Here is a 26,610-nt window from a genome sequence, read left to right as displayed (position 1 = left end):
AAATGAAATGAAATCTAAAAGACGAAAAGACCCCACACGGTTGCACGTGTGAACTATTGGCCAGTCCAACTGTAGTATTATAAAAAATTATTTTTATTCTGATGTTTAGGAGTTTACAGAGAAGTGCACACAGTCTCAAAATCGGTTCAGTACAGTCATTCCACGATCGGACAGATTCACGCAAGTGTTTTACCAATCAGAGGACTGGAAGAAAATACAAAGAGAAGGTTTGGTATATTTTTTTTTTAAATATAGATTTAGACTCTCGGGATTCGAACCGGGGACTGCGAGGACTTATCGCCGCTATAATCCACTCGGCCACTCGACACCTGTGACGATCTTCACGATTTCACAACATTATAGGTACTATCAATTTCGGAACGATAATTGAAGTTTCCAAAACAAGGGGTAATTTATTTTTATTTTTACAAATATATGTTTAAATTATTTGAGAAAGTTTTTTGGTATTGCACACTTTCAAACAGTACTAGAATTCAATTTCTAAAGTTATGTTGTAAAAACTGAAAAGTAAAAAAATATATTTCCGGCGAAGACTTAGCAAATTATCTTTTACCTCGATTTGTTCTATATAGAAATTAAATTCAACTGTTAATTAGTACTAATTATATTTGTTTTTTATAGAAGTGATATATAAAGATATAGATTTGTGATATGATTTTTGTATTTAATTCTGTCTGAATTACATTTACTAAGAAATGTATATTTTTCTTATATTATAAAAAAAATATATAAATAATGCATATAAAATAGACACAATTGAATCTATAAAGCTTACATATAAAATAACTATATAAAGTTTTTGTATAAAAATGAAATTCTCTAATTTCTGTAGCTTATTAAAATAAATATAAAGGTAGGCGTCTACTAATGATAATATTATGACAGGTGATATTAATATCAATATTAACAATTTAGATCCATATTTTGGGTATCTGTATGTTTTGGCTAGTCACAACTTTTTTTCATGTATAAATGTTTTCACTCGTGTATATATTATGTTATATCATCCTCTCACATTTGTATTGACCACAGTTTTGTTAAAAGCATTGAACTTAATAGTACAACAGTCAACATCTTATAAATTTGAAAGTATTATTACGATCACTATGCTTTTTAGAGATCACTATGCTGCTCTTATCTAAAACACCCAATAAAATTACATATTTTTCAACTTAAAATTACTATGCTCTCTAAACATTTTTTAAAAATAGTCGAAGTAGTTCCAAATTTGTATGGAATATTCTTTAAACGTAGTACTACCGTCTACCGATTTCCAAGTTGCTATGTCATATAATGATATATGTGAGTGAATCAACAGGTAATGAAAATATTTAACTACAATATATGAGTAACTATGGCATTACATTTTTATAAAAACGACCTCAAAACAGAGACGATCAACCCTAATCATATCCACCCTAATACTGAAAATTTATTTTAAGCACATAATTGTCATTAGGTAAAATGCTTTTATTGATATTTGTATTTTTATCTGTGAACACTGGACCTCCATTACCTACTCACTTACTACTACTACTCACTTATGTGTAATACTTTCTTACTGTGCTTAGTTTAGACTGTACTGGTTTGAACCTACATTTTTTCTAGTAATCGCTAAAAAGACAAAATAATAGATGAATCGATTATTTATGAAAGGGGGTTTGTCCAAAATGTAGGTGATACTTTTGGAAAAATAAAAAAAATCTGTTTACCTGAAAAACAATTATAAAAATAATTCTTTAACTCTGATGCATTATACTTATATAATTTTGTTAATAACAATTGTTCAACCAACAAAAAGGGGATTTAATTAAATGTAATAATTTAACCCTTTTTTATATAAAAACTAGTTACTTAGCCCCTTCATAAATAAAATTATTAAATCATAAACGGGTTTGTGTGCAAAAGAGTACCTAATATAAATCAAAACTACTTTTCCAATGTATTTGATTAATTTTTACTTCTTATAAATATTTTTTTTTATAAAAATCATTAATTATTCTTTCTGTACAATTATACCTTAGTAAGTATACTTGAAGTTTAAATCGTTATATAACATAAATCATAATATATATTACCTACAAATATATTATGTATGTGAATAATGATATATATATATATGTATTATTTATAAATTATAATATATTTTGGTTATAGTTTATATTGGAAGTTTTTTTTTTTTTAACAAAAATGTTTGGAATACTTAATCCAACGTTTATTTTTTCTTGTTAAGAAAATATTTTGTGACAATTATCTTTTTCTTGAAAATGTTATCAACTTCCATGAACGATTGTTCCGCAGTACTGTTATGGTTTTACAATTTTTGTTCCCAAAATATTTGTTCCAAATCCAAATAACAATATTGTACCATACATCTATGTCCCAATAGACTTTTGGTTCACAAAATATTTGAAATAAATGTTCATTGGGAGATCAAATTTGTGGAACAAATATTACCCGCCCCCTGGGAGGAGGCAGTCATTTTGTGTACAAATTTTATGAAAAGTAAAATTCTACGTTACTTTTCAGTGATAACTGATACATATTAAAATGTTAGGTTAAGTGATGATAACACCACAGAACAAACAGAAACGCATATGTACACATAATATTTCATAAACTAGATTGCCTAGGTGTACATGCCGCTATTAACGATAATTTAAGTTACCATCACAGATTATATAATCTGTGTTACCATTTTCTGCCATCTTGGTGGTAATTAGAACCTTTCTGCACAGATGTTTATCTGAAATAAACTATATTGCACCTAGTGATAAGAATGGAAGTCATCCGCCATTTTTATGGGATTTATGGGTAAGCTGTCATTGGTTCCCTGGTTTTTTTGTTTATGGGACAAGATGATAATACGTTTTTTTCGTTCTAAATTACAATCGGCTTATTGTCGTTTTATGAGTATTAACCATTATGTACCTCGGCTTTTGTTATCAGTTATCAAAAGAAATAACGATGCTAGATTGCACGCTGTGTCGCTGCGCAAATTAAAACTATTAAATAAATACGATTTATCCGTTTTTGTTTCAAATTCTTTGTTTTTTATTAGTTTCAGAGACAGCAATAAAAATTATCGTACATCATGAATTTTAACTTTGGAACTCCAAAAACTACCGGTCCACCGCCTATGTTTTCAATGAGTTCTCCTGCAACCGCTCCTAGTGAGTATAATATTAGCGTTTTTTCGTCTTAAATAACTTAAATTTGTTTATATTGTGAGGAACTTGGTTTGGTATATTTCACGAATATTTTTAGACCGGGTGCTGTGGTAAATCATTTTTTTTTGTTTAGGTGGGCAAACGCAGATGGGAATTTTCGGTGCTGCTACTACTACTACCCAACCTTCAGGTATGATTTACTAAATATTAGCTGACATATATTTTGATGTAGGTACCAGAGGTAAATGTAGCCCGCAACAGGATAGGAGACAGACAATAGACAATACAAGCATACATGACATTACAAACTATTCAGTATTGTAATTTGTAACTTATAAGATAATTAAAATTCATATGATTTTATTTGTTTTTTATTATATTTAAAAATTAATAATTTAATAGTATTAACTTAATAATACTTTTTATATTGACTAGTATTTAGACCTAATCCAGACCTCTTAAGCCCCCTATTATCATTAGACTTTTGGTTATTAGTATTTAAAACTTATGAATTGTTTGAACTTCTGGTGTATAACAATTTTATACACTTTTTTTATTGTATCCAGTTTACGATATTAGTAAATTATTATTATATATATTTATAAAATTGTATTTTAAATTTACAGCACCAGTCTTTTCATTGCCATCAAGCATGCCGGCATTTGGAGCTTCTTCATCATTATCAACCAGTACACCAGTAGCACCCGCAACATCAAAATCAGCTTTTAATTTAGGAGCTATGAATAAACCAGCATTTTCACTTGGACCTACTTCTAGTTTTGGTTTATCGACATCCACCACATCTGCTAGTATTCAATTTCCAAGCAGTTCTACTGTACCCGCTAAAACTTCAGTTACAACTGGCTTTACACTTTCGACTTTATCTGCTCCCCAAACTTCAACAACTAGTGCTACTCCAAGTTTTTCCATAGGAGGTACAACTCAAGCATCAACTGGTTTTTCATTAGGAAATACAATAACAAAAAATGTTTCAACTGGTTTTTCATTTGGAGCAACAACACAAGCCTCTATTGGCACAACACTGGCATCTACCAGCTTTTCATTAGGAAGTTCTAACACAACTCAACCATCTACTAGTTTCTCTTTAGGCGGTACAAGTCAACCATCTACTGGTTTCTCTTTGGGCAGTTCCAGTCAACCATCTACTGGTTTCTCTTTGGGTGGTACAAGTCAACCATCTACTGGCTCCTCTTTGGGTGGGATAAGTCAACCGTCTACTGGCTTTTCATTAGGCAACACAACGAGTGCAACAGGATTTTCATTAGGTGCTTCTAATATATCTACTTCACAAACTTCAACAGTTCCAGCAACATCAGGAATTACTACTCAAGCCGTTGTTTCAACACAGTAAATTCTATAATATTTCATATTAGTATCTTTTTAATGCATAATTACTGAGCATTTATTTTAACTTCAGGTCTACTAGTCAAAGTAGTGCCGCTCAACCTGCAAATTTTCAGCAATTAGTTGATTTGATAAACAACTGGACGGTTAGTTTGGAAAATCAAGAAAAGCAATTTTTAAATCAAGCAAATGAGATAACTGTATGGGACAATATGCTTACAAATCAGTCAGCTAAGGTAGCATACATATCTAATAGTTAATTAAAATAATAATAAAAATACCTTCTTTGTTGCGTATCATAGCTAATATAACAATTTAAAAAAAAAATTTCAGCTGGTGAAACTTTATGATATTTTAGAACGTAAAGAAAAGGAACAAGTAGATATTGAAAATGAATTAGATTTTCTATTATCGCAACAGAAAGAACTAGAAGATTGTTTAGTTCCACTGGAACAAGAAATACAATCTGCTGAAGTATTAAGTAGCATGAACAATGAAAGAGAACCTATGTAAGTTGTTTTATAATTACCCCAAACTTAACAGTGTATATTTTAAGATTTAAATCTTTTTAACATAATTTTCCATGACAATTTAAAACGTTTGATTATTTTTATATTTAAAAAAATTCTACTTTCCATATGGATGAGTACAATAGATATTCTATTTTTTTAACACAATTTTTTCAAGCGAAATTAATTTATTTAAGATAATTAATTTAACTTAGCATGCTAAATTATCTCAGTTCATTTAAATCATTGTTGTAATAATAATATGTTATAAGTGGCATTACTCAGGCACACACAGCCCTTTTCGTGGCTTTACCAAGTAAACAACCAAATACTTACTAATAACTATATAACTTAACATGTTCTCGTGATACATTTGAATCAATATATTTAGAATCACTTTATAGAAAAACATTTAAATAAAAATCTATAATTAGCGATGAATCCTTAAAATATCGGTTAAACAATAACCCGAAAATAACAGTTCTTAAACTGTGCCCAATGGAACTAAAGAGCAGTTCTAAACAAAGAGTTAAAAATTGCAAATCATAATGTCACTTTTGGATTATAATATTTTGTAAAAAAAGATAAATAGATAAATTGTATCAACATAATAATAAAATAATCAATTGGTTGTAGAATTAATTTTTGATTTTTTTTTCTGTTTTAGATATAAAGCTGCACAAGAAATTGATAATCAAGTAAAACAAATGTCTGGTGATATTAAAGAAATTGTGAATAATTTAAATAAAGCAAATTCAAAAAAAGATTCAGATGACGATGTAAGTTCGCAAAGAAACAGCTTAGTTCTTTTAATAATTGTAGTCGTTAATTCCATAAAGGTGTACTATTTACACAATGTTCTATACTCTACACCTTTAGGGACTAAATAGTCAAATTTGTTTTTTGAATTTTTTGTAATATGTATTCTATTTATGTTTCAGCTAGATACAATTTGCCGTATTCTTAATTGCCATATGACTGCTTTACAATATATAGAACATAATGCTGAAAATTTAAGTACAATGGTATCAGAAGTCAACGAAGAACATTCTAGATTTTTAACAGCAGCAAATGATCATTCCTTTATGTCTTCATTTAGAAAATAGTAAATCAAACACTTGACATTTCAGTTCAATATTTTATGTGTTTTTTTTATTATATATATATATATACTTTTTAATATTGAAATTGGCATCCATTAAATTATTTAAAGGTTAAAGGTAAATTACTTCTGTCAATATTATTCAATTTATAATTATTTTTCATTGCAATTTTTTCTACATTGTAATATAATTAATAAAGTAATAATTAATCAACTGAGGTGATTATTAAAATCTGGTTGATTTGTTTGGTAGTCTTTTTTAGAAATATACGTTAATTTTTATGAATTCCTGACCATTTTGCAAATTGTATTATAAATTTAAAAAAATATATATGATCAATCCACACAGTAATTAATAAAAAGTTAAAATTCTATTGATTCATATATTTGTGTGCAATTAAGAAGCATCTATTCAAACTAATTGTTTATAAACAGTCACTATATGATTACAATGACGATATGGTATACATTTTTATTTCTAAAATAGATTCATTATGACTTGTAATATTTAATATAGGTCCAATACACATATTGGCTTTGTTGTTAAGTACATTAGCCAATAACTGATGATTAGAAACAAAACTCACATTTTTATCTAATGTTTTAATATTTATATTATTGGTTGGAATAATAAATAAAACAATTGTAATCAAGTAGTTAAATATTTTTAGCGTTGTCATCTCTATTCCCTATTACTTATGATAATACAGGGTCCGGCAGAAAGAACTCTTTGAGTTTGGTGATGGACAACTTTAGGTGTGAAGGGGGTACAGTAGTGGGGACCACGTCTTTATTTTTGTTGATATTTGCCGTTTTTAGGAAACAATATGGCGTTGTCAGAAATCAGAAGAGCATCGCACTTTTGTCATCGAAAAATGTATTATAATTGATGGGTCACCGACCACAACACAGGGCCATTCGCATATACTTTATCCTCGGGCGTCAAGATCCCGTTCCAAATACCAAATCATTTAAAAACTGGGTGTCTAGGGCAATAGGTTTAACGCATTAAAAAACAAACCTCCTGAACGACCTAGGACTGTCGCCGAGGCGTTCTGCAGGGAAAGACGCGGCTGCCTTGCGAATTTACGATCAGTGTTCGCATAATTTTTCATCGAGATCTGAAACCCTCCGAGCCTACTTTAAAGACAAGGTAACTTTGGCAGCTCTCAAGGAGGCAATATTCCAGGGAGTTGCTGTTATTCCACCAAAAACGTTGCTCAAAGTTAAGGACAACTGCCCAAAGCGCCTCTGAATCAATATATCACCAACAGAGACCACCAGCCGAGTGGTATTTTATTAAAAACCAAATAATTAAAAACAGCATTATGTATGTTTCTAATTAATATGTATATTTTTTGAGTATCAAATTTTTGGTTTAGTTTTCATTAGCGCCATAAATTAGTGTTTTTTGATATTCAATAAGGCGAATTTACGATTCATTTCACTATACATAATCGGGATCCGTTTTTGTGTTACTAAAAGACATGTTTTCCGAGATAATTACCATGGTCCTCCTTTTTTATTTATTTCACTTAACCCTCTGGTGGGCGCGCTTTTTTGGTTATCACAAGAAAACAATGAGATAATAGCACTCAGTGCTGCCACACGCCCACCGAAGGGTTAATGAGAGGACGTCCGCCACTGTCTCGCGAATATTGTTGTAATAAGTTGAACATTGAAATATATTATTATATTCATATTTGTATTATGTAATTTATATTAATGAATTAATATTCACTTTATTATTGCTACTCTTTGGCAATTGATATATTAATTAATATTAAAATTTACATTTTATGATTTAAAAGTCTGGGCGTAGTGGTTTATTGTTCCATGAAATTATTTATTTCTCTAAGACTAGAATGCACCTAACGGATAAAATGAAAGCTGTTTGTAACGGATAACCGATTCTTAAGACCGTTCATAACCATTGTGGTCAGTGGTGATCTTCGTAGTTTTGGCTTTTGTCAGTTCACAATTGACTAAAATCTAAATATTGTTTCTACGAGTTCAGTAATAAGTTTTGCGCGCGCCTTTATGTTTATAAGACTATAGTGTATATATTACGTTTTATGATCGTTGAAACTTGAATGTGACATTTGCATGGTGTATATTATTGACCGACAATGATCCCTTTTTAATTGTATCGTGAACATTATTTATTAATGTATTTTTATTTATTTAACTTATCGCTAACGCATATTTGTTGTGTTTAAGATTCGAAGGAAGACTTATTTACCGGTATGTTTATTACGTTACATTTACGACATGGCGTTATTATATTTTAATATTAGCAACTTGATGCATGAACTGATCCAATTACTCAATGATGCTAGTTAATTTTACAAATATATTTGTTACTACTTTTAAGTCTTTCGATCTACTTATATATTTAAAAACTATTATAATATAGTTCTGCATGGGTGAAAAATAAACAATTATGGATTTTTTACAAACTATGTTTTATTCAATTTATTAATTTCTATGTATTGTACCTATACAACCAATCAATATTATTATGATTTCATCTGTGCTATCTTTTATTTTGTTTACTCATATAGAAATTATGTAATTTAATTAACACTTTCGATATGTTAGTCTTCAGGTTACTTAGTTTTAATAATTAAGTTGTAAAACCTTTTTATACCAGTCATAATGTACTGTTACTAATTTAGATGCAGTGTTAATAAATACAATTGTTGAAATAAATTTACTACTACTATGCTATACTTATCTAGCAACTATACTGACTAGTACAGTAGTATAGTCACAATAGTGGAATGGTGAGTATGCCAAATGTCGTCATTAGTAAAATTTTAAAAATATAATTTATTAAAAGATATATTTGTGTAATGTAACCAAGGCACTGAGTACTCAGCTTAAATTTATAATTGATACATAAATCTATACTAGATATGATTGAGTAACTCGATTATGTATAATTTTGATTGTAGATATGGACACAAAATATTTTGGTTTTATAACTATATTGAAGAAAAATGGTTCAATTTCAAGCCGTTGCCCAATTATATCAAAAGAATTTAATATTGGGCGTAGTTCTAATAATGATATTAGAATATATTTGGACAGTGTATCAAATAATCATTGTTCAATATTATTTGTTGACAATAAGGTAAATATATATAACTATTATAATAGTTGTATAACAATAAAGACTACACTAAATGTGTTAAAGTTGTTGTTATATTTTCTTTATATTTAATGTAATGTTATTAATGACAAATTTGCATTCATACAATAATTACTAAGTATAAATTAATTAAATAAAAACTTTTTTAAATTTACTACATTTTAAAATGGACTAAAAAAAATAAATAATTTCTCCTAGCTCCTCAATTGATGCATAAATTGATGGTAGTTGGTTATACCTGTTCTATGAATAGTTCACATAGGGCACTAACAATTCTATTGCTCTGCAAATGATTTGAGCTGTTGTTGAATTTTGTCAACGACAGCTACTCTACACTCCTTACCATTATCTAATGCATGCACCCCACATTTTTGTTTTAAATCTTACCGAGTATTTTCATAACTACTATAAATTCATAACCACAAACTTTCAGGATAATCTGTATGGAGTTATAAATATGTACAGGACTAGGAGAAACTATTATATATTTTTTAGTCCGTTTTTAAAACGTGGTATCTGTTTCATATTGGGTTTTTTTAAAAATGTGCATATTTGAATTTTTTTTATTGCACAAATAGGCTATTTTTAATGCGTGCATATTTCTGTTATTTTTATAGTATGACTTCCAACCCTAAGTACCAATAGGTAGCTATTTGTCATTGGTAGCTTAACTGGATTAAGCTTAACTGCATTTGTTAACTCTTAAAATATGTCAACACTTGTTAAACTAATTTATGTTAATTCAATTTTTAAGGAGCATAATTAAAGGTTAATGTATGTGACAAAAATGGTTCTATAATAAATATTAATTGTCACTTGATATCAGTCAGTAGCTTCTTAACATTGATAATTCATTTATGTATATCTCTACTGTTTAGGCATATATACGAGATAGAAGTAAAGCAGGATCTACAAAAGTAAATGGTAAAAAAATTGGTCGAAATAATTTTCTTTTAAGAGAGTCTGATGAAATTGATATTTCTGATAGAAAATTAATATTTAATTATGCAAGGTAAGGTAACAAATTAAACATTTGTAGTTCTTAACAAATATTGTCTAATATCTGTATGTATTATTTGTAGTCTTTCATCTAAGACGTCATGGATCAGAACAGATTGTACTTCCTTAAGAACTCAGATCAGCAGTCCATTGGTAAATAAAGTATAAAAATTAAGATTCAAGTCTCCTGACTTATAAGTTTATATACAGGGTTGGGCGGAACCCACTGACAAGTTTTGTTATAAATAATGAAAAGTAAAACTTGGAGATAAGCAGTTTCTTTTATAAAAATTAGTAGGAAATTCTATGTTTTAAATTAAGTTTTGAAAATTATATCTGCAAGATGGCGGTTGTCAGCAGGAATACATTGCTATATGCGATCTCTGAAGTTTACAAATGATTTTCCATGCCAAAGTTTCCAAGTTTTACTGTTCATTATTTATAGCCCCTCAAAACTCGTCAGTCGGCTTCGCAACACCCTGCATATACTGAGTGATCAAATAAATGTAAGACACATTTTCTTAAAAAATAATTACAATTTTATAGTTTTTCTTTTTGAAAACATTACATGTGACAACAAGTCAGGGATTCAAAATCACAGTATTACAAATTAGTGTTGTCGATATGCTAAAACTCAACATTTGTTTGATAATTAATCTTGCATGAAAAACAAGCAATTTTATTAGATTGCCATGATAGAGTTTGTATTCACAATTTTTGTTTTTATTTATTTATAATAAATAAAAAGTGACAACAAATAATATTAAGGTAGTAGACAATACTGTTAATTTTTTTTCTACTACTCAGCTTAGATGAATCGATAAGTACCTACATTAAAATAGTTGTACTTCTATTAAGAGGACCCCTCACCTACCCTTTATTAAGGAGTTGTAGGTCATTTTTGCTTAATCTTAATAAAAACTAAAATTATAATGTATATTTGCTAGTATAGTAATAGAACACTAATAATAGTATAGTAATGAAACTAATATTTTATTTTTATTTCTAGTTAAAAACTGTGTTAATATTAAGTTTTACTCTTATAGGTTAATAGTAAAAAACAGCAAACACCTTCTAAAACTATTACACCGACGCCTTCAAAAAGAAGTGTGCATCCACCTAGAACTCCTATGTAAGTTTGTGTATAATGTATAATATAGTATAATAGATTATGTAGTATAGTATGTATAAAACTTATATAGTAATATGTATAAATGTGTTATTATTATGATATTATTGCAGTGTCGAAACAAATAATCATATATCTAATGAGTCTTTTGAAGAATTAAAAAAAAAACCTTGTGATGAAGTTCTATGTACGTATAATAATTTAATTGTAGTTTTATTTTTTTACTTTTTTTTTCCTAAGCAATGTTTGTTTTGATTGTTATAACAGAACAAAGTTTTAATATTTTTTTTCCAGCTAACAAAACAAAACCAGAGCTGATAAAATCGTTTTCTGTTACATCTGGTCAAAATATACCGGTAACATAATTTTTATTCAAAGTTAATTAACTAATAAAAATGTATTTTAAATAGTAGACTTGTTGTTTATATATATATATATATATATATATATATATATATATATATATATATATGTATATATTTTATTAGTAGAATGATATTGTTTGCATTCATATTTATACAGGGTATTTACTCAACTAACTACACCAATATATTGGTAGAATATGTGAAGTGTTCAATAAAGGTCCTCGTCCTGCATATAAATTGATATATCATAAAATATTAAAGAAAATATATTAGGTTCCATGTACAAATTAATTGTGTGTGTCTGTTAATCTGTGCAAAATATTATTTCTAAAATTTATCTCGCCACAGTTTAACAAGGCACTTGCAGCTCATTTTTGAACTTAAGATGTCACACTTTTTAAAAAGACGACACTTATAAAAAAAATAGTAAATAGGTGTTTATGGAAAAGCGTGTTGGTCATAGATAAAAGAGTTGATACCATTAAAAAGAAAAGAACTTAAACTAGGTTCTCTCGTCGGTCTTTTAGAAAACTTAAATTTTACTATAAATATAAGCACTTAAAGAATTAAAAAAATATAAAAGATCAATTATAAATTTTGATTGCTTAGTTATTATTTATTAATATATAACAAAGCCGACAAGAAAACCTAGATAAAGTTCTTATTATTTTAATAAACATAAAAAAAAAAAATGTTCTACAATTATTGTTTAGTCAATAATAGAGAATATGTTTAACTATGTTCGATGACATTTAAAAAAAAAATATTTTTCAAGAATGCTATAGTCGGGAAAATAAAAAAAGAAGTCCTAATTACTGAATTAATAATTACACATCACAGTTAGTTTAACCTTTAAATAAATATTTTACAAAAAATTGTCTATACCTAACTCCTTAATAAATGGGGTTTTGATCTCTTAATTGGGCATAGTCTTTGATTTTTGAAATAATAAATAACAGACGATGAGGCACATTTTTGCAGTATATCCTAATGATGTCCACCTAAATATTAGTAAAGTGCTTAAAAATGTATACCATGTATGAGAAATGTTATAAAAAAAATGTAATTATTTAGATAATTTGTTAATTACTTTCATATTTTTAGGTTTTAAACAACTCTAAGACACCTCGAAAATCATGGAAGACAAGCAATATGTCTTCAAGTTCTGCACGTATATTAGACATTCTGTCATCTGATAGAAAAAAAAGAGACGTTACTCCTGAAATGAATACAAGCTATCGCTTTTTAGATGAAGAAGTGGAATATGATTCACCGATACCGATATGTGATCAAGAAGATTTATTTGAAGAGAGTGTGAACACCAACGTGACTGGAGTTGATTCTAGTAAAATGTCTGAACAAATATTAAATAATGATAATGATGTTGACGGCAACAATGTTAATTGGCAACCTAGCAGCAGTATTGCCGTCGATTCAAATTTAAATTTGAATTTACCAGAATCAACACCTAGCATTTCTAGGAGAGAAACATATTCTATTGAAGATGCACCAAAAGTAATTGAACAAAATAGTACTCCTGCACCAAGGCGATCCATATTAAAGTGTTCAAAAACGGCCAAAACATGTCGTTCTAGGTCAAATAATCGAATGGTGCAGTTTGCTCGCTTACCCAAAACTGACAGCAAAATTAAAAGTACAAAATTTTATTCTGGTAACTCCTTCACTGTTATTGATGACAAATCTGCTGATAATGACCATTCTCAAGTCAACCAAAAAGACAAAAGCTTTAATATTGAAGATACTGAGACTGATGATTTAGATGGTGTACGGCCGTTAGATACCAGTGTGTCATCTTTAATGAGTTCACCAATTCTAGATCAGGTGACTTTAAACAAATCATCTTCTAAAAGAGGATCTAGAGGTAATAAAGTAATGAGTCTAATAAGTTCATTTGAGAAACGTACTTATGGAAGTCCTATACAAAATTTAAAAGCATCAGACCTACTAAATATGAATGTATCAAGAAACGAAGAAGCTTCTTCAAATAAATCCCCCGAAGATACTACTACAAGTATATTGCAGAAGTCGTCTACTTCATTAAGAAGAATTAACTTGGAAGATATGTTTGTTGCAGAAGATTCTATGAAAAATTCTTTACAAGATTCTGAAGATAAATCAATGATTGAAGGTATAAACTTAAATTCTACACAAAACACTGAAACATTGGATAATACAATTTCTAAAGAATCGTCTGTGGGTAAACTAGATTCTAGTAAGATTTTAGAAAATACGTTTGAAACTGAGACAATATTGGATGATGTTAAGATTTCGGATTATAATCAAAGCTCTGTTAAAGTAATTGTTGACAGTCCTGAAGAAGAATTTGCATTTGCTTCTCCTCTAAATATGAATCCTGGAAATTATTTGTGTGATACAGATGCTGCTGTCAATTGGGTAAATCAAAATTCTTTCAGTGAAAAAGAAAATAGTATTTGTGAAATGATCAATACAACAGAAAATAATGCATCACAAGTGAATGAAATTATTGAGAAAACACCTGTGTTCAAAAGCCAACAACTGAACCATAATAATTCTAAAATAATTGAAACTTCATCAGATGAAAATACAAACAAGAGTGCTCGAGATAAAACCATTGAAAATGCAGACTTATCAAATATCATAGAAAATAGTATTGCTGAAAATGATAAATGTAAAGATTCTTCCAAGCTTTCCCAAAAAAATGATGATACTAATAAAACAAATAATGGCGTACAAGAAGATTTTACTGAAAGCATTGAGCATTTGGATAATTTAGAAATAGTCCAAAATGATCATAACGCTTTCCATTCTAAAACACACATTAGTGATAAAGCGGTTATGTCAGAAATGGGTAATGTCACTTTTGATAAACTCGAGGACACAAATTCTAATGAAGATTGTTCTGCGCTAATTGAAGAAAATGCTGCGAATAAGTCAGTTGAAAAAAATTGTGAAGAACTTGACCTTAATAAAAGTGATGACATTTCAAAAAAAACCACAAGTGAATCATCATCAAACAACTATGTTCTTTCACCCATGGAAAATTTAAATGAAAAACTTATTGATTCTATTGAAAGCCAACTTAATATTATACACAATGGCATTGACACATCAAATTCTGATAAAGAAAACTCTCTTGGTAATATTTCTAACAAAGTTACACTTAATATTAATGAACAGCCAACTACTAGAGAGGATATTGATCACAATAAGACACAAAATGCTTCTGAAGTTGTAATAATAGATGTTAACACTGTTGATAAAAGCGTTAAAAATGATGATTCTAAAGTCTATCTAATATGTAATGAAGCCAGTACTGTTACTACAGTAGACAATGATGTATATCACACTGAAAATGTTCAAGATATAAGTGAAAAAACTTCTAACATCTGTATAAAAGCAGCATCTCCAATTAATCTTACAGATACAGTTGGTAATGTAGAACCTTCAATTCATTTTGTGGAGTCAGTTAGTAACATAGAACCTAATATAAAACAGACTCTCCAGGCACAAATGTCTACATCTAAAAAAAGCACAAAACATATTTTGGAAAATGATATAGGAAATTGTAATCTAAATAATCTTGTAGAACTAACAAAAACATTTAACGAGAGTGATGAAGAATTGGAAGAAGATATTGAAAATTTGAATACTACAGACAAACATTTTGAACAAACTTTAAATACTTCTATTGGTAAACCTCAGTATGAATCTACTCCTTGGAACTGGTCTAAAAATTCAAAACTTCCATTTAATTCAACTACAGACATAGAAGAGTCTAAAAATACTATTCAAGATGATGTTTCTGAAGATAATAGTAAACAAAAGAAAAAGGGTATTTCCATGCCACTCTTTGATCCTGATTTATGGTCACAAAGAATGAAGGATTTCAATGAATCTGTTAAAAAAGCTTCAGTTTCAGAAACGAGTAATATTAATGCTAAACCCAGTAGTAAAGTATTGTTTAGTGAAAGCAATCAAAACATCTCAAAAGAACTACCTGAACATGAATCTTCTGTGCCAAAAAGTGTAAAGGGAAGACTTTCAAAAACAAATAGTGTTATACAATGTCCAACTATCACAACTTGTTCCCCTAACAGTACAACAATAGCCTTTGATCAGGTCTTGATAGGAAATAAACGCACAACTAGATCTCACAATAAATCACCTGAAAAAACATCAACTGAATTAGAAAATAAGGTTATACAGTCAATGTCGACAAAAAATAAATCTGTTAAAGCTAAAAGTCCCCAAATTAATACTAAGAGCGAGGATGAATCAGTAGACAACAATACCTTAAGTTTAAGAAGTTCTCGTAAGTCTAAATCCATAGTTAATGAAACTTCTTCTGATACGCATATCAATGAAAAAAAGCTGACAGTGTCTATGAATGCTACACATTTAGCTGAACAACATAGCAGTGAAGTAGATAATGAAAGCTCAATAATGAATAAAGAACAAAATTCGTTCAAAAACATCTGTGAATCAAAATCTCCATCTAAAGTTATGAATCGACCAATGAAAAACAAAATAATTATTTTAGAAAGTACAACTGATACAGACTCTGAGACCACTAAATCAGATTCTGAAATGGATTTAACTGATTCAAAAATTGATTCTAGCTCATCTCAAGTATCGAATAGGAATAAAAGTAATAATAGTATATTTCAAACTTTTAGTCCAGTAGTAACTAAAACAAGAAGAAATTTGCGCACAAGAGCAAATAGAAATGAGACTAGAATGTCTGTTCAAAAGCAAAAAGTAAATAAGATAGATTCTGGAGGAACATCTGTTGGAACTTCAGCAGACAGTGACTCTGATCAAAACCACTCAAGAAATGCACAAAAGATCTCTGGACAAAAATTACAGGAGAAAAAACCACAATCATTAAAAACTATGGAGAAAATAACTGTAGAAAATGAAATTATTATTGACTTGACTAATGATGATGTTGGCAAAGAAATACCATTCAACAATGACATTCATACTTCTAATAAAGATATAAAAAATAACTCTAAAGCTGGTAAAGACAAATCTCAAAAACATGAAAAAACCAAAACAACACAAAATGTTAAAACTAGTGCTGTCCAACCTAGAGCCCGCATTACACGCAGTAATACTACATTAACTGAAACTAATTTGCCAATAATAAATAAAAATAAAACTCCTAGTCCAATTAAATATAAAAATACCAAAGGTGTGAAAAAAATTCAAATTAAGAAATCTTCTGTAGTAAAGGCCAATAAAAAGCAGCAGCTAGCTAAACGTATTCAACCCCCAAAGCAAATTAGTAATAATAAATTAAGTGAAACTTCAGAGTATGAGACAACGAGTGAAATTGACGAAAGCATCCAAAAACTTTCACCATCTCCAACAGTGACCAAAATACAAAAAAAAACTACTCTTGTTATAGCACCATCCAAAAAGTTAAAGGAAAAAATTACTGAAACTTCTGCTACAGTGACTCAATCGGGTAAAGGAAGTCGAAAACGTGCTGCGGACACATCTGCAATTTCACAGCCTAAAGCTAAAGGTCGCAAACGGGATCATACGTCCAAAGTAGCTAACACTACAATGAATTGTGAATTGATATCTACAAAAGAAAAATCCTCACCTACCACTATTAAGAGAACACGTAACACATCCAAAACAAAAATTATTCCAGGTTCTGACATTTCTTTGCAAATAACAAATGAAGTTAAGAAAGAAAAGACGAAGTCTGCAGTTACTCGTAAATCAATTTCCCCAAAAGAACTTACTACCAAGAGAACACGTAACACATCTAAAACAAAAGTTCTGGCTTCCAACATTTCTTTGCCAACAACAAATGAAATTAAGAAAGATAAATTGAAATCTGCAGTTACCTTCGAGTCAACGTCTTTAAAAGAAAATACCTCACCTACAACTAGCAAGAGAACACGTAATACATCTAAAACAAAAGTTCTGGCATCCGACATTTCTTTGTTAACAACAAATGAAATAAAAAAAGATAAGCCAAAATCTGCAGTAACTCTTGAATCAACACCTCCAAAAGAAAATACCTCACCTACAACTAGCAAGAGAACACGTAATACATCTAAAACAAAAGTTCTGGCATCCGACATTTCTTTGTTAACAACAAATGAAATAAAAAAAGATAAGCCAAAATCTGCAGTTACTCTTGAATCAACACCTCCAAAAGAAAATACCTCACCTACAACTAGCAAGAGAACACGTAACACATCCAAAACTACTGTTGTTTTAGTATCTGATACTTCTTTGCCAATAACAAATGAAGTTAAGAAAGATAAACCAAAGTCTACTGAAAGAGCCAGAGCTAAAAAGCGAGAATTAAATCCACATGATTCTTCTGTTGACTCAGCTCCTATTGCCAAAAAAATAACTAGAAAAGCATTAGCAGATAACAAGGAACTGGAAGTTAAAAAAAATAATGCATCTTTAAGCTCAACTAAATCAACCAAAGCTCAAAGTACTGATACTGACGATACTGAACCTAATATAAGTACTAGAGTGAGATTTAACAAGTAGGCATTTTTTTTACATTTTATATACTTAAAATATCATAGTTATAAAAATGTAAAAGTATTGATTAAATTTTACTTTTTTTTCTCTAGGAATGTAGATACAAAGTCAATATCACCCAGACCAAAGAAAACAACTCGGTAATATATATATTTTTTAAATTTAATTATATTACATTTTCTATTTATATTCAGCTGTACATTATATAAAATTGATTTATAGAGTAGCCCAAAACACGTAAATGATATGTAAATTATCATAATTTTTATTTTCCAGAAACACTAAATTAATAGAAACAGATTCAGAAACTATACCCAGTCGAGTGCTTAGAGTTAGAGAAAAACGAAAATAATTCTAGAAATGATGCCTTTTTTTATTGAATTTTTTTAAATCAGATTTTTTATAGTTTTATTGTTTAAGAAAATTAAATTTGTTTTTTTTCTCTAATTATTTAATATTTATAATTGCTACATATATTGAAAATGATGTTTTGTTACATTTTTGTTTTTTGTTTTAAATATTGAATATATACACATTAATATATGTACGAATAAATGTTATCTACTATTTCTTTAAGAAATCTATGCGTAGATGTATAATTCTTTATGTATAGTACATAATTACAATATTCATTATTTATTGATCAGACTCAATGAGAAAAAAAAAGTAGCTATTAAATTGTATGTTATCCATCTAGTTAAAGATTTTTTTTTGATAAATGTTTAGAACAAGGACTGCAGTTTTGACAACAGTTACATTTTTAATTAATTTCAATAATATAATACATGGAAAAACTGATTTTTTTTTCATAGTTTAGTAAAACTTTTAAGAATGTGATTATTTGTATAACACATAATTTTTATTTTAATATAGTCTTAGTGTTTTGTCAATATTTGTTTTTATTTTTCTCCGTTTACAATTTTAGTTTTATGTACACAGTCAGTCTTGGGAAGATGACAGGCAAGTGGAACAGGGCTGTTTACACTATTAGGTTACTACCCTTATTTATTCGGGTTAATAAACGTCTTATAAGAGAAATAGGTTCCAAACGTGATTGGCATTATGTTGTGGTCAACTTATGTTCAGCTAGCCTATTAGACCCTTCCTATTTGTCTGAGTAACAAAGACAATGAACATGAAAATAAGTGTTCACTACATATCTATTCAGTTATTAAGACTATTAGTGAATTCATGTTTTTCCTCAATGCCGATATTACACTAAATAACTAAAAAATTACGTTTCCATCATTAATTAATTTACCTCGGCACTATACCAAATCGATACATAATATTATAGTATATGTTACGACGTTGAATGTTCCAATTTATCAAAATTGAATTATATTTTATAACGCATCTGAATATAAACTATTAAGGTATATAAATAAAATACATATGTAAAATTTGGGGATAGAACTTAGGTTTATTGGTTTCATCTAAAAAAAGAATAATTTTTTGTGACAATAAATCAATGAATACAATGAAAAAAAAAATTGTATGAAATTAACTTACAGAACAAAAATATTAAACATATATATTTGGCCAATAATAGGAAAAAGGTTTCAAATAATATGTATACAAAAAAAAAAATGTTATATATAACTATGTGTTTGTACGAGTTATACCAATTACACTATTGTAAAAATAAATGATAGCTTATCAAAATGAAATGATAATATGTATAAAAAAAAAGAAAATACATATAGTAAATGTCACTTTAGCTTTAAAGAGAAAAACTATTTAAACAAAAAATTATTATGAGGGAGGATGAAATTTGAGTTGTTAAAATAAAAATGTTGTTAAAAAAAAAACTGTAAACGACAATAATTTATGTGTAATTTATGAGGATGAAGGAGGGGAAGATAAAGTCAAGTATTTAAAAATATTTCATAATTTCAGCTTTATTAAATTTGAACTCTGGCCAAGGGTTGGTCTTCTTAACACAATTTCGATTGCCTTTGAAATTATCAGTCACCTTAGTAGTAACGACAGTGTCGGTTTGCATATTATGTGATTTAGAAACATCCAAACATTGCGGAAACATGGCAAAGAATTCCTTAAGCTTAGTTTCCTAAAATTAAATTTGATATGCTCTCAGTTACATAACAAAGTAATAGTAATGCCATACTAAAAGGAAGGCATACTTACCGATATGGCATTAGTTTCAGTAACGTTTGTAGGTAGAGGCTGTTGTGTAGGGCTACTTCGACTAGATGTCACAATAGACGTTTTTGGAGAACTGTATCTTTCAGGAAACATGGCAAAGAATTCTTGTGTTTGAGAAGTCTGCAATTTATAAACATGAAATATTCAGTTGGAAAATATGTAATTAATTAATTTAATTTACTAATAATACTTACAAGTTCATTTGAGTTGTCTTTTTTTCGATCAGGTATAGATACGATAGGAGTAGTGTTTTTAATATCTAATGATATAGATTTTTGTTTCTTGTTCAATTTAACATTTGATTTTCCTTTAACCTTATTTTTAGTTACCCAATTCTTCAATTGTCTATTAAAAACAGACAAGTATGATTAAAGCTATCAGGCATTTATTATGTTTAGTTCATATATACAGATAAACAGTCTAAAAATGAAAGTGATTTAATTATGTATGGTTTAATCAACTAAAATTGACTTAAATAAAATAAACTATTCATAACACCTCTCTAACATACATATTAATAAAATAAAATTTACCTAATTATAAAAAGTTTAAATTGAGTTTCTTTTATATATATATATATATATATATATATATATATATATATATTAGTGTCATATCTTATTAAGGGATATAAATATCTGATGTGTTAACCAATTGGAGCTATAAGTTACATTCTCCTAAATATGAGCGAGTGGCACCTGGTTTTAAGTTTTAACTATTATTAAAAGTGATCATTGCATATGAATCAATATTCTAAAAACTAAACATACTATTGCAGCTAAACCTAAGTAACAGGGTAATTATTTACCCAAGTCTATTTTTATTCTGCTCTAAATTATTTTGTTGGTTACTAACGCTCATGTGGGAAATTGTTTATGAATGTGGTTCTGTTTGTTAGCAAAAATTTACCTTGCATACTTACAACATTTTTTTGCTTTTATACAATAACAATTTATACAATTACAAATACAATAATAATATTTGTATTATAGTGGTATAATAATAATTATTTATGTTATAATCTCAATAATTTTTAAAAATAAAAAATATACTTTATAATATAATAGTGAATAATTTTCAATTTGTTGAATTATGAAAAAAAAAAGTTTTTATTTGAATAGAAAATAATTATGCAGCGCACACGACTATGTGGTATGGTACTGTACATGTCATTTAAGATAAATAAGTCTTTCATTTAAGATGTAGACGCTATTTTCTTAACAAGATTAAAAAAATTGTTTAATAATAAAACATTTCATAGAATTATGTTACCTGATGAATGGCAGTATCATATAAAAAGAATAGGAATGTTTCTTATTTTGATTCCTAGCAGCTAAATGATCTTTTCTGTTTGACGGCAGTTTGTCTAATGGGAACCATGAAATCGACCCAATCTCATTGCGAGTCTGGGGAGTAAATTTTGTTTGCATACTAACTCCAGGAACGATATATAGTCTATTTATTTGATCATTTAACACTATCTGAATATAATCATCCTTTTTAATCATATTTCCAATATCAAATCCAATTTCTTCATAAACCTATAGATTATAAAAAAAAAAAAAATTGAATTTGTTTACTTCTAAGTGACTTATTAATATTTTTTTACTTCTCTAACGGCACAGTTTAAAGGATCCTCATCTTGATTAATTTTTCCTTTTGGAAATCCCCAAGACGTTTTGGTCCAAAAACTCTGGACCAATAATACTTGTGTCATATCCTCATTTAACAGAATAGCACCATACGTGGGTACCGATCTTTTGTATTCACGCCATTTTTTAAGGACATCCAAAACTTGTGATTCGCGACTCCTTAAAAATGGTATATGCTAATAACAAAAAATAAAAATCATTCGTCAAAATAGCATTAAACTAAAAAGTTAGTTATACATTTCATTGCAAACAAGTTCAAATAAATACTTAATCTAAATAATTGTTATGATCATAGGCACCAAATACATAACTTAACAGGCAACTTTCCGAGTTATTCCATTTTATTATATAGTGTACCAATTTTCATAAAAAACCAAGTCTACACTGTCATGGAAAATATTTATGAACATTTTTGCAGGAGTGCTTCTAAATAAATATGTACCTCAAAGAAATATTCATGGGAATGCACACAAAAAGCCATATAGTTGACAAACGTTATGCACAGCAGTGAGGACCAGCTTAAGATATAATAGGGTGAGATGGGGTTAATAAGACTTTTAATATAAAATATTTAATTAAGATTAAGTAACAGTGCAGGTGCATGGCTAATAAATGAGATAAGATTGCAGTGTATCAACACAGGGTCGCTGGTTCGAATCTTGGCCACTGGCGGTTTGTTCCTCTGGGCGGGCAACTGTCTGATTTATTTAGGTGAGGCCAATTATAGTGTGACTAACAGACGGTTAACATCGGAATTGATTATTATTAGTTATCAGTCTATTAATAAATCAATACATATATCAAATAAGCACTAATTAATAATGGGTAAATTTAGTTTGCCAATATAAATAATGACATTTTACAATAGTGACCATAAGGAAATCAAAGGAAAAGAACTAGATAATCATTTTAAGAATAATATAATTAAAGACAAATTTACCTATTTAAATTTCTAACTTTATCAAACTGCAAGGTTGCTTAAAAATTGTATTAATAAAATAATTTCCATAATATTTACCCGGAACATATGTATTGCAAATTGGTTGATACCGTATGGTTTTAAGTTTTGTTCACTACAATAGAAATCTAAGTAAAACCAATGGGCCAATTCAATTTGAAAACATATTCTTATTAAATTTTGTCGCTCTTCTTCAGGAACATTTATAATGAAGCGACTGAAAAATATAAAAGAGCCAATTACATTTCAGCTTACTTCAAATCAATTATAACTGTTATACAAACCAACTAAGGTCATCCAGAATTTCCTTAGTCAGTTTCATTTGTTTTTGCTGCTGCTGTTGGTCATCTTTCTTTAAAGTAACTGGCTTCATTTCGATGATCATACTTTGAGCCGATACAGGTACGTTACATATAATATGTGCGCACTCAATAAAGATGAACACGTCAATTTTTTTATTTAATTAGTCCAGCACAATACAATGTGGTCTTAAAACTTTAAAAAAATAACGTGTATTTCTAATTGTTTTTTAAATTATTAACAAAATTACGTCGTAACATTAATATCACACTTGTAGGTATATTTTATAATTTAAAAATTATAAGTAATTACATGACTAAATGTCTTAGCTAATACTGTCTGTCGAATCACTAAGTCCCGGCATGTATCTGGTCATTAGTATCGTCACATTTCAAACACAGATCAATTGACACGGCCATTTAAGATAGGAAATGAAGAAATTTTTTTAGTAGGAAGCAAAGTAACTACCTTTTTGATGAGATGAGACTTGTTATTGTTATAATGTTATACCTTTAGTGTAGCTTACGACGCAGTTCGTGACGTCAAACGTTATCATACGACAAAAAAAAAGAAAATATCAGCTGACTTAATGTTTTTCTTCCATTTCAATCCACGGATCAATAAATATTTTTTTTATCAATGGTATAACCCCACAGATTTATTATTTATATAATAAATTAATAAACAACGGCCTATAGCAATACCGTTGTGTAACCGTTTATGAGCTGCGCGTCGTCTGCCGAGTGTCGTGTCGGCAATCGGTCATAGGTCCCATGCAATATATCTGCGTTTCCTTGTTAATTTTTATCAGTGTCCTCCCTTTGGTTATCATGTAACTTATAGTTTTTATTCCATGACATTTGTTTTTGTTTTCAATAAGGTAAAATAGGTGTATAAAAAAAAAAAAGTATTAATTCACGTCGGCATTCAGCAGCTATCCATGTGCTTTTTAATAATAATTGATAATTTAACAAAATAGTATAAGAATACAACCGTAGGCCATTGACAAGGAGGTAGTTCATGTTCCTTTTATTTTTAGAAGGAAGGAGAGAAGGATCGTTTAAATAACTATTCATAGTTAATGTATTTAAAGTTTTGTCTAGTTTTTAAAAAAATAATTTAGTTATAAAATGCGTATCGATACTTGTTATTTTTGTTCGTCTAAAATGTATCCTGGGCATGGCATGCATTTTGTGAGAAATGATTGTAAAGTATGATAAATATTTTATTGTAATAATCTTACAAATTATTATTATATTTCAATTAAAATGCTTAATTCTAGGTTTTTAAATTTTGCCGCTCAAAATGTCACAGAGCATTCCAAAAGAAGAAGAATCCAAGACGTGTGAGATGGACCAAGGCCTACCGTAAAACTGTTGGAAAAGAATTGGCTGTCGATCCATCATTTGAAATTGAGAAACGTCGTAACATACCTATGAAATATGATCGCGAATTTTGGCAAATGTCGAGTATGTTTTTTTTATTAAATAACGCTATCATTATCACAAAGATAGTACATTTATTTTATTATTTTTTATTATTAGTGGAAGCTATTAAAAAAGTGACAGAGATTCAACAAAAACGGCAATCCACTTATGTTATGCAACGGTTACGTAAAGGACGTGAAGTCGAGCAACATAGAGATATTAGAGAAGTACAGAGAGATATGTCATTAATTCGATCACCTGCAGCAGGTATGTTTTTATTAAGATTGTTAAAATCCAGAATTTTAACTAGTTATTAAGGATTATAACTAGATAATTTTATAAATTTTATTTTATGAAACGTGATATTATAAGTGTAGTTGTTCAATTGCCTAAATTTAATATATTTTATTTCTTAGTTATAATTCAAATAATTTTTAATTAAAGATTAAAACTTTTAAGCAATAACTTAGCGTGACTAAACATTTTCCAAATAAATTTTAAAAAGTTAAGTGTAATGTTTAATGGCATTTTTTATTTTGTAATTTTATTGTTGAATAAATATTATAATAATAATTTAAAGTTCTGCCTATTTCCATCACATTTATTAATTAGTATGTGACAAATTTATAAAATAACTACCTTGTAAAAATAAATGACTACTCTGTTCAGTTTAAGTTTGTTCACTAAATTGGTCGCGTGCACGCATAAATGCTGCCGACAGTGGGTACGGGTGTGGATCATTGCGGCCCATAAAGTGTATACTCAGTGAGCTGTACTATCATACCAGTTGGATCGAGCGCACTGCGATTCCTCTCAAACGAAAACTAAAATCCCCTGACAATATCAATCCGTACCCTCAATTTAGGTAATAATATATAGAGTTGTCAATAGAAAGTGAATTACAAAGTAAACGGTCCGTCAATATGTTATCTTTTTATAATGTTTTTATTACCATCTGTATACACACGATGGCAGCCGGTGATCGCGAAGAGTGACAGCAGTGTTCAACCACTGCTGGCCAATCAAAGAGCAGCCTGACTTCGGTTGAGAGGTCCGAACGTACTGAGGGATCAGTATGCATGCGTGGGCAAACTTAAACTGAATAGAATATAGTAACCAATCTTTACTTACTTTTTAAAATTGTATTATTATCTAGTTATTATAAAACCATTAGTAATTGAATTTAGATGTTAACCAAATTTCTTAAAAAATTTTAAACAGTTACCAGTTGAAGTTCGTTTGAATCCATATTATTAAATAGTATTATTGTACATTTATTTTTTAGGACTTAAACAACGTTTAGCTACTGAAGAAAAACTACTAGAAGAACAGCAAGAAAATGATGTAGAGATGGTTGCTGAAGAAAATATTGATCATAGCAAATTGACATACATAAAAATATAAAAATTAATTAATTTGTATTTATATTATTAATGTATTAATAAATATGTGTCATAAAAACTTTGTATGTATGATTAACTATTTACATAAGATATCGTTACCTAGCCCTAAAAATGACTAATGAAATTCCAAAGGAGATAAGATACTATACAAATATGTTCCCGCCCAATAGACAAATACATATTTTCCTTCTTACACGTATAGCAAAATCAAGTTTGAACAATTTAAACAGAAATATTTTATCAAAACCAAAAGTTGCACTAAGCAAAATGCGTTTTTCTACTTTGTTTTTGTTTGTGGTCATTGGTAAGTAAATTGCTATTTGTTTTTAGTTTTTTTTTTTTAACATATTTGAAAATTTTTTTATTCT

The 26,610-nt window shown here is 28.7% G+C and overlaps 4 protein-coding genes across 7 annotated transcripts; 3 read left to right on the top strand and 1 right to left on the bottom strand.

The window, feature by feature from the left end:
• The first annotated feature begins 141 nt into the window (after positions 1-141).
• On the top strand, positions 142-6,823 carry LOC126838815 (nuclear pore glycoprotein p62-like). Of its 2 annotated transcripts, none has more exons than XM_050573549.1 (8): positions 142-227; positions 3,083-3,194; positions 3,325-3,381; positions 3,818-4,559; positions 4,630-4,792; positions 4,890-5,065; positions 5,733-5,844; positions 6,007-6,823. In XM_050573549.1, the coding sequence occupies exons 2-8, from the start codon at positions 3,116-3,118 to the stop codon at positions 6,169-6,171; spliced, it is 1,494 nt and encodes a 497-aa protein (XP_050429506.1). In that variant the 5' UTR covers positions 142-227; positions 3,083-3,115; the 3' UTR covers positions 6,172-6,823. The 2 variants fall into 2 exon arrangements, with proteins under 2 accessions (XP_050429506.1, XP_050429507.1); XM_050573550.1 differs by lacking the exon at positions 142-227 and adding an exon at positions 303-408.
• Positions 6,824-8,080: 1,257 nt separating this feature from the next.
• LOC126838746 (uncharacterized) lies at positions 8,081-18,891 on the top strand. 3 transcript variants are annotated; one of them, XM_050573416.1, is made up of 11 exons: positions 8,081-8,411; positions 9,125-9,303; positions 10,200-10,333; positions 10,404-10,473; positions 11,367-11,452; positions 11,563-11,636; positions 11,744-11,805; positions 12,919-17,713; positions 17,861-18,338; positions 18,429-18,476; positions 18,613-18,891. In XM_050573416.1, exons 2-11 carry the CDS (start codon positions 9,127-9,129, stop codon positions 18,686-18,688), a joined length of 6,000 nt encoding a protein of 1,999 aa, XP_050429373.1. In that variant the 5' UTR covers positions 8,081-8,411; positions 9,125-9,126; the 3' UTR covers positions 18,689-18,891. The 3 variants fall into 3 exon arrangements, with proteins under 3 accessions (XP_050429373.1, XP_050429372.1, XP_050429371.1); XM_050573415.1 differs by adding an exon at positions 8,846-8,953 and having other exon boundaries at positions 12,919-18,338; XM_050573414.1 differs by having other exon boundaries at positions 12,919-18,338.
• An 873-nt stretch (positions 18,892-19,764) lies between these two features.
• LOC126838747 (m7GpppN-mRNA hydrolase) lies at positions 19,765-23,939 on the bottom strand. The gene is made up of 7 exons (XM_050573417.1): positions 23,397-23,939; positions 23,173-23,329; positions 22,112-22,330; positions 21,775-22,043; positions 20,697-20,847; positions 20,485-20,622; positions 19,765-20,407 (listed from the first exon to the last, which is right to left on the bottom strand). The coding sequence occupies exons 1-7, from the start codon at positions 23,495-23,497 to the stop codon at positions 20,213-20,215; spliced, it is 1,230 nt and encodes a 409-aa protein (XP_050429374.1). The 5' UTR covers positions 23,498-23,939; the 3' UTR covers positions 19,765-20,212.
• Positions 23,940-24,326: 387 nt separating this feature from the next.
• LOC126838749 (probable ribosome biogenesis protein RLP24) lies at positions 24,327-26,301 on the top strand. The gene is made up of 4 exons (XM_050573421.1): positions 24,327-24,623; positions 24,695-24,881; positions 24,957-25,106; positions 26,125-26,301. The coding sequence occupies exons 1-4, from the start codon at positions 24,543-24,545 to the stop codon at positions 26,241-26,243; spliced, it is 537 nt and encodes a 178-aa protein (XP_050429378.1). The 5' UTR covers positions 24,327-24,542; the 3' UTR covers positions 26,244-26,301.
• The last annotated feature ends 309 nt before the right edge of the window (positions 26,302-26,610 follow it).

The sequence above is a fragment of the Adelges cooleyi genome, unplaced genomic scaffold (genome assembly GCF_023614345.1).
Source record: "Adelges cooleyi isolate 19-005CV unplaced genomic scaffold, UGA_ACOO_1.1 ACOO_flye_CR_arks_rails_tigmint_CR_PRNA_30, whole genome shotgun sequence".
NCBI classification, from domain to species: domain Eukaryota; kingdom Metazoa; phylum Arthropoda; class Insecta; order Hemiptera; family Adelgidae; genus Adelges; species Adelges cooleyi.
This window is presented reverse-complemented; position numbering and strand designations above follow the sequence as displayed.

What these genes read in the sequence shown, in the direction of transcription:
- LOC126838815 (XM_050573549.1), top strand. Translation starts at nt 3,116, where the DNA reads ATGAATTTTAACTTTGGAACTCCAAAAACTACCGGTCCACCGCCTATG. An exon ending in CAAGCCGTTGTTTCAACACA is followed by an intron (nt 4,560 to 4,629) that starts GTAAATTCTATA and finishes TTTTAACTTCAG; the next exon opens with GTCTACTAGTCAAAGTAGTG. An exon ending in TTACAAATCAGTCAGCTAAG is followed by an intron (nt 4,793 to 4,889) that starts GTAGCATACATA and finishes AAAAAATTTCAG; the next exon opens with CTGGTGAAACTTTATGATAT.
- LOC126838746 (XM_050573414.1), top strand. Translation starts at nt 9,127, where the DNA reads ATGGACACAAAATATTTTGGTTTTATAACTATATTGAAGAAAAATGGT. An exon ending in TTAATATTTAATTATGCAAG is followed by an intron (nt 10,334 to 10,403) that starts GTAAGGTAACAA and finishes TATTATTTGTAG; the next exon opens with TCTTTCATCTAAGACGTCAT. An exon ending in CATCCACCTAGAACTCCTAT is followed by an intron (nt 11,453 to 11,562) that starts GTAAGTTTGTGT and finishes ATATTATTGCAG; the next exon opens with TGTCGAAACAAATAATCATA.
- LOC126838747 (XM_050573417.1), bottom strand. Translation starts at nt 23,497, where the DNA reads ATGATCATCGAAATGAAGCCAGTTACTTTAAAGAAAGATGACCAACAG. An exon ending in TTGCAATACATATGTTCCGG is followed by an intron (nt 22,331 to 23,172) that starts GTAAATATTATG and finishes TTTTGTTATTAG; the next exon opens with CATATACCATTTTTAAGGAG. An exon ending in ATGATACTGCCATTCATCAG is followed by an intron (nt 20,848 to 21,774) that starts GTAACATAATTC and finishes TGTTTTTAATAG; the next exon opens with ACAATTGAAGAATTGGGTAA.
- LOC126838749 (XM_050573421.1), top strand. Translation starts at nt 24,543, where the DNA reads ATGCGTATCGATACTTGTTATTTTTGTTCGTCTAAAATGTATCCTGGG. An exon ending in TTGTGAGAAATGATTGTAAA is followed by an intron (nt 24,624 to 24,694) that starts GTATGATAAATA and finishes GCTTAATTCTAG; the next exon opens with GTTTTTAAATTTTGCCGCTC. An exon ending in AATTCGATCACCTGCAGCAG is followed by an intron (nt 25,107 to 26,124) that starts GTATGTTTTTAT and finishes TTTATTTTTTAG; the next exon opens with GACTTAAACAACGTTTAGCT.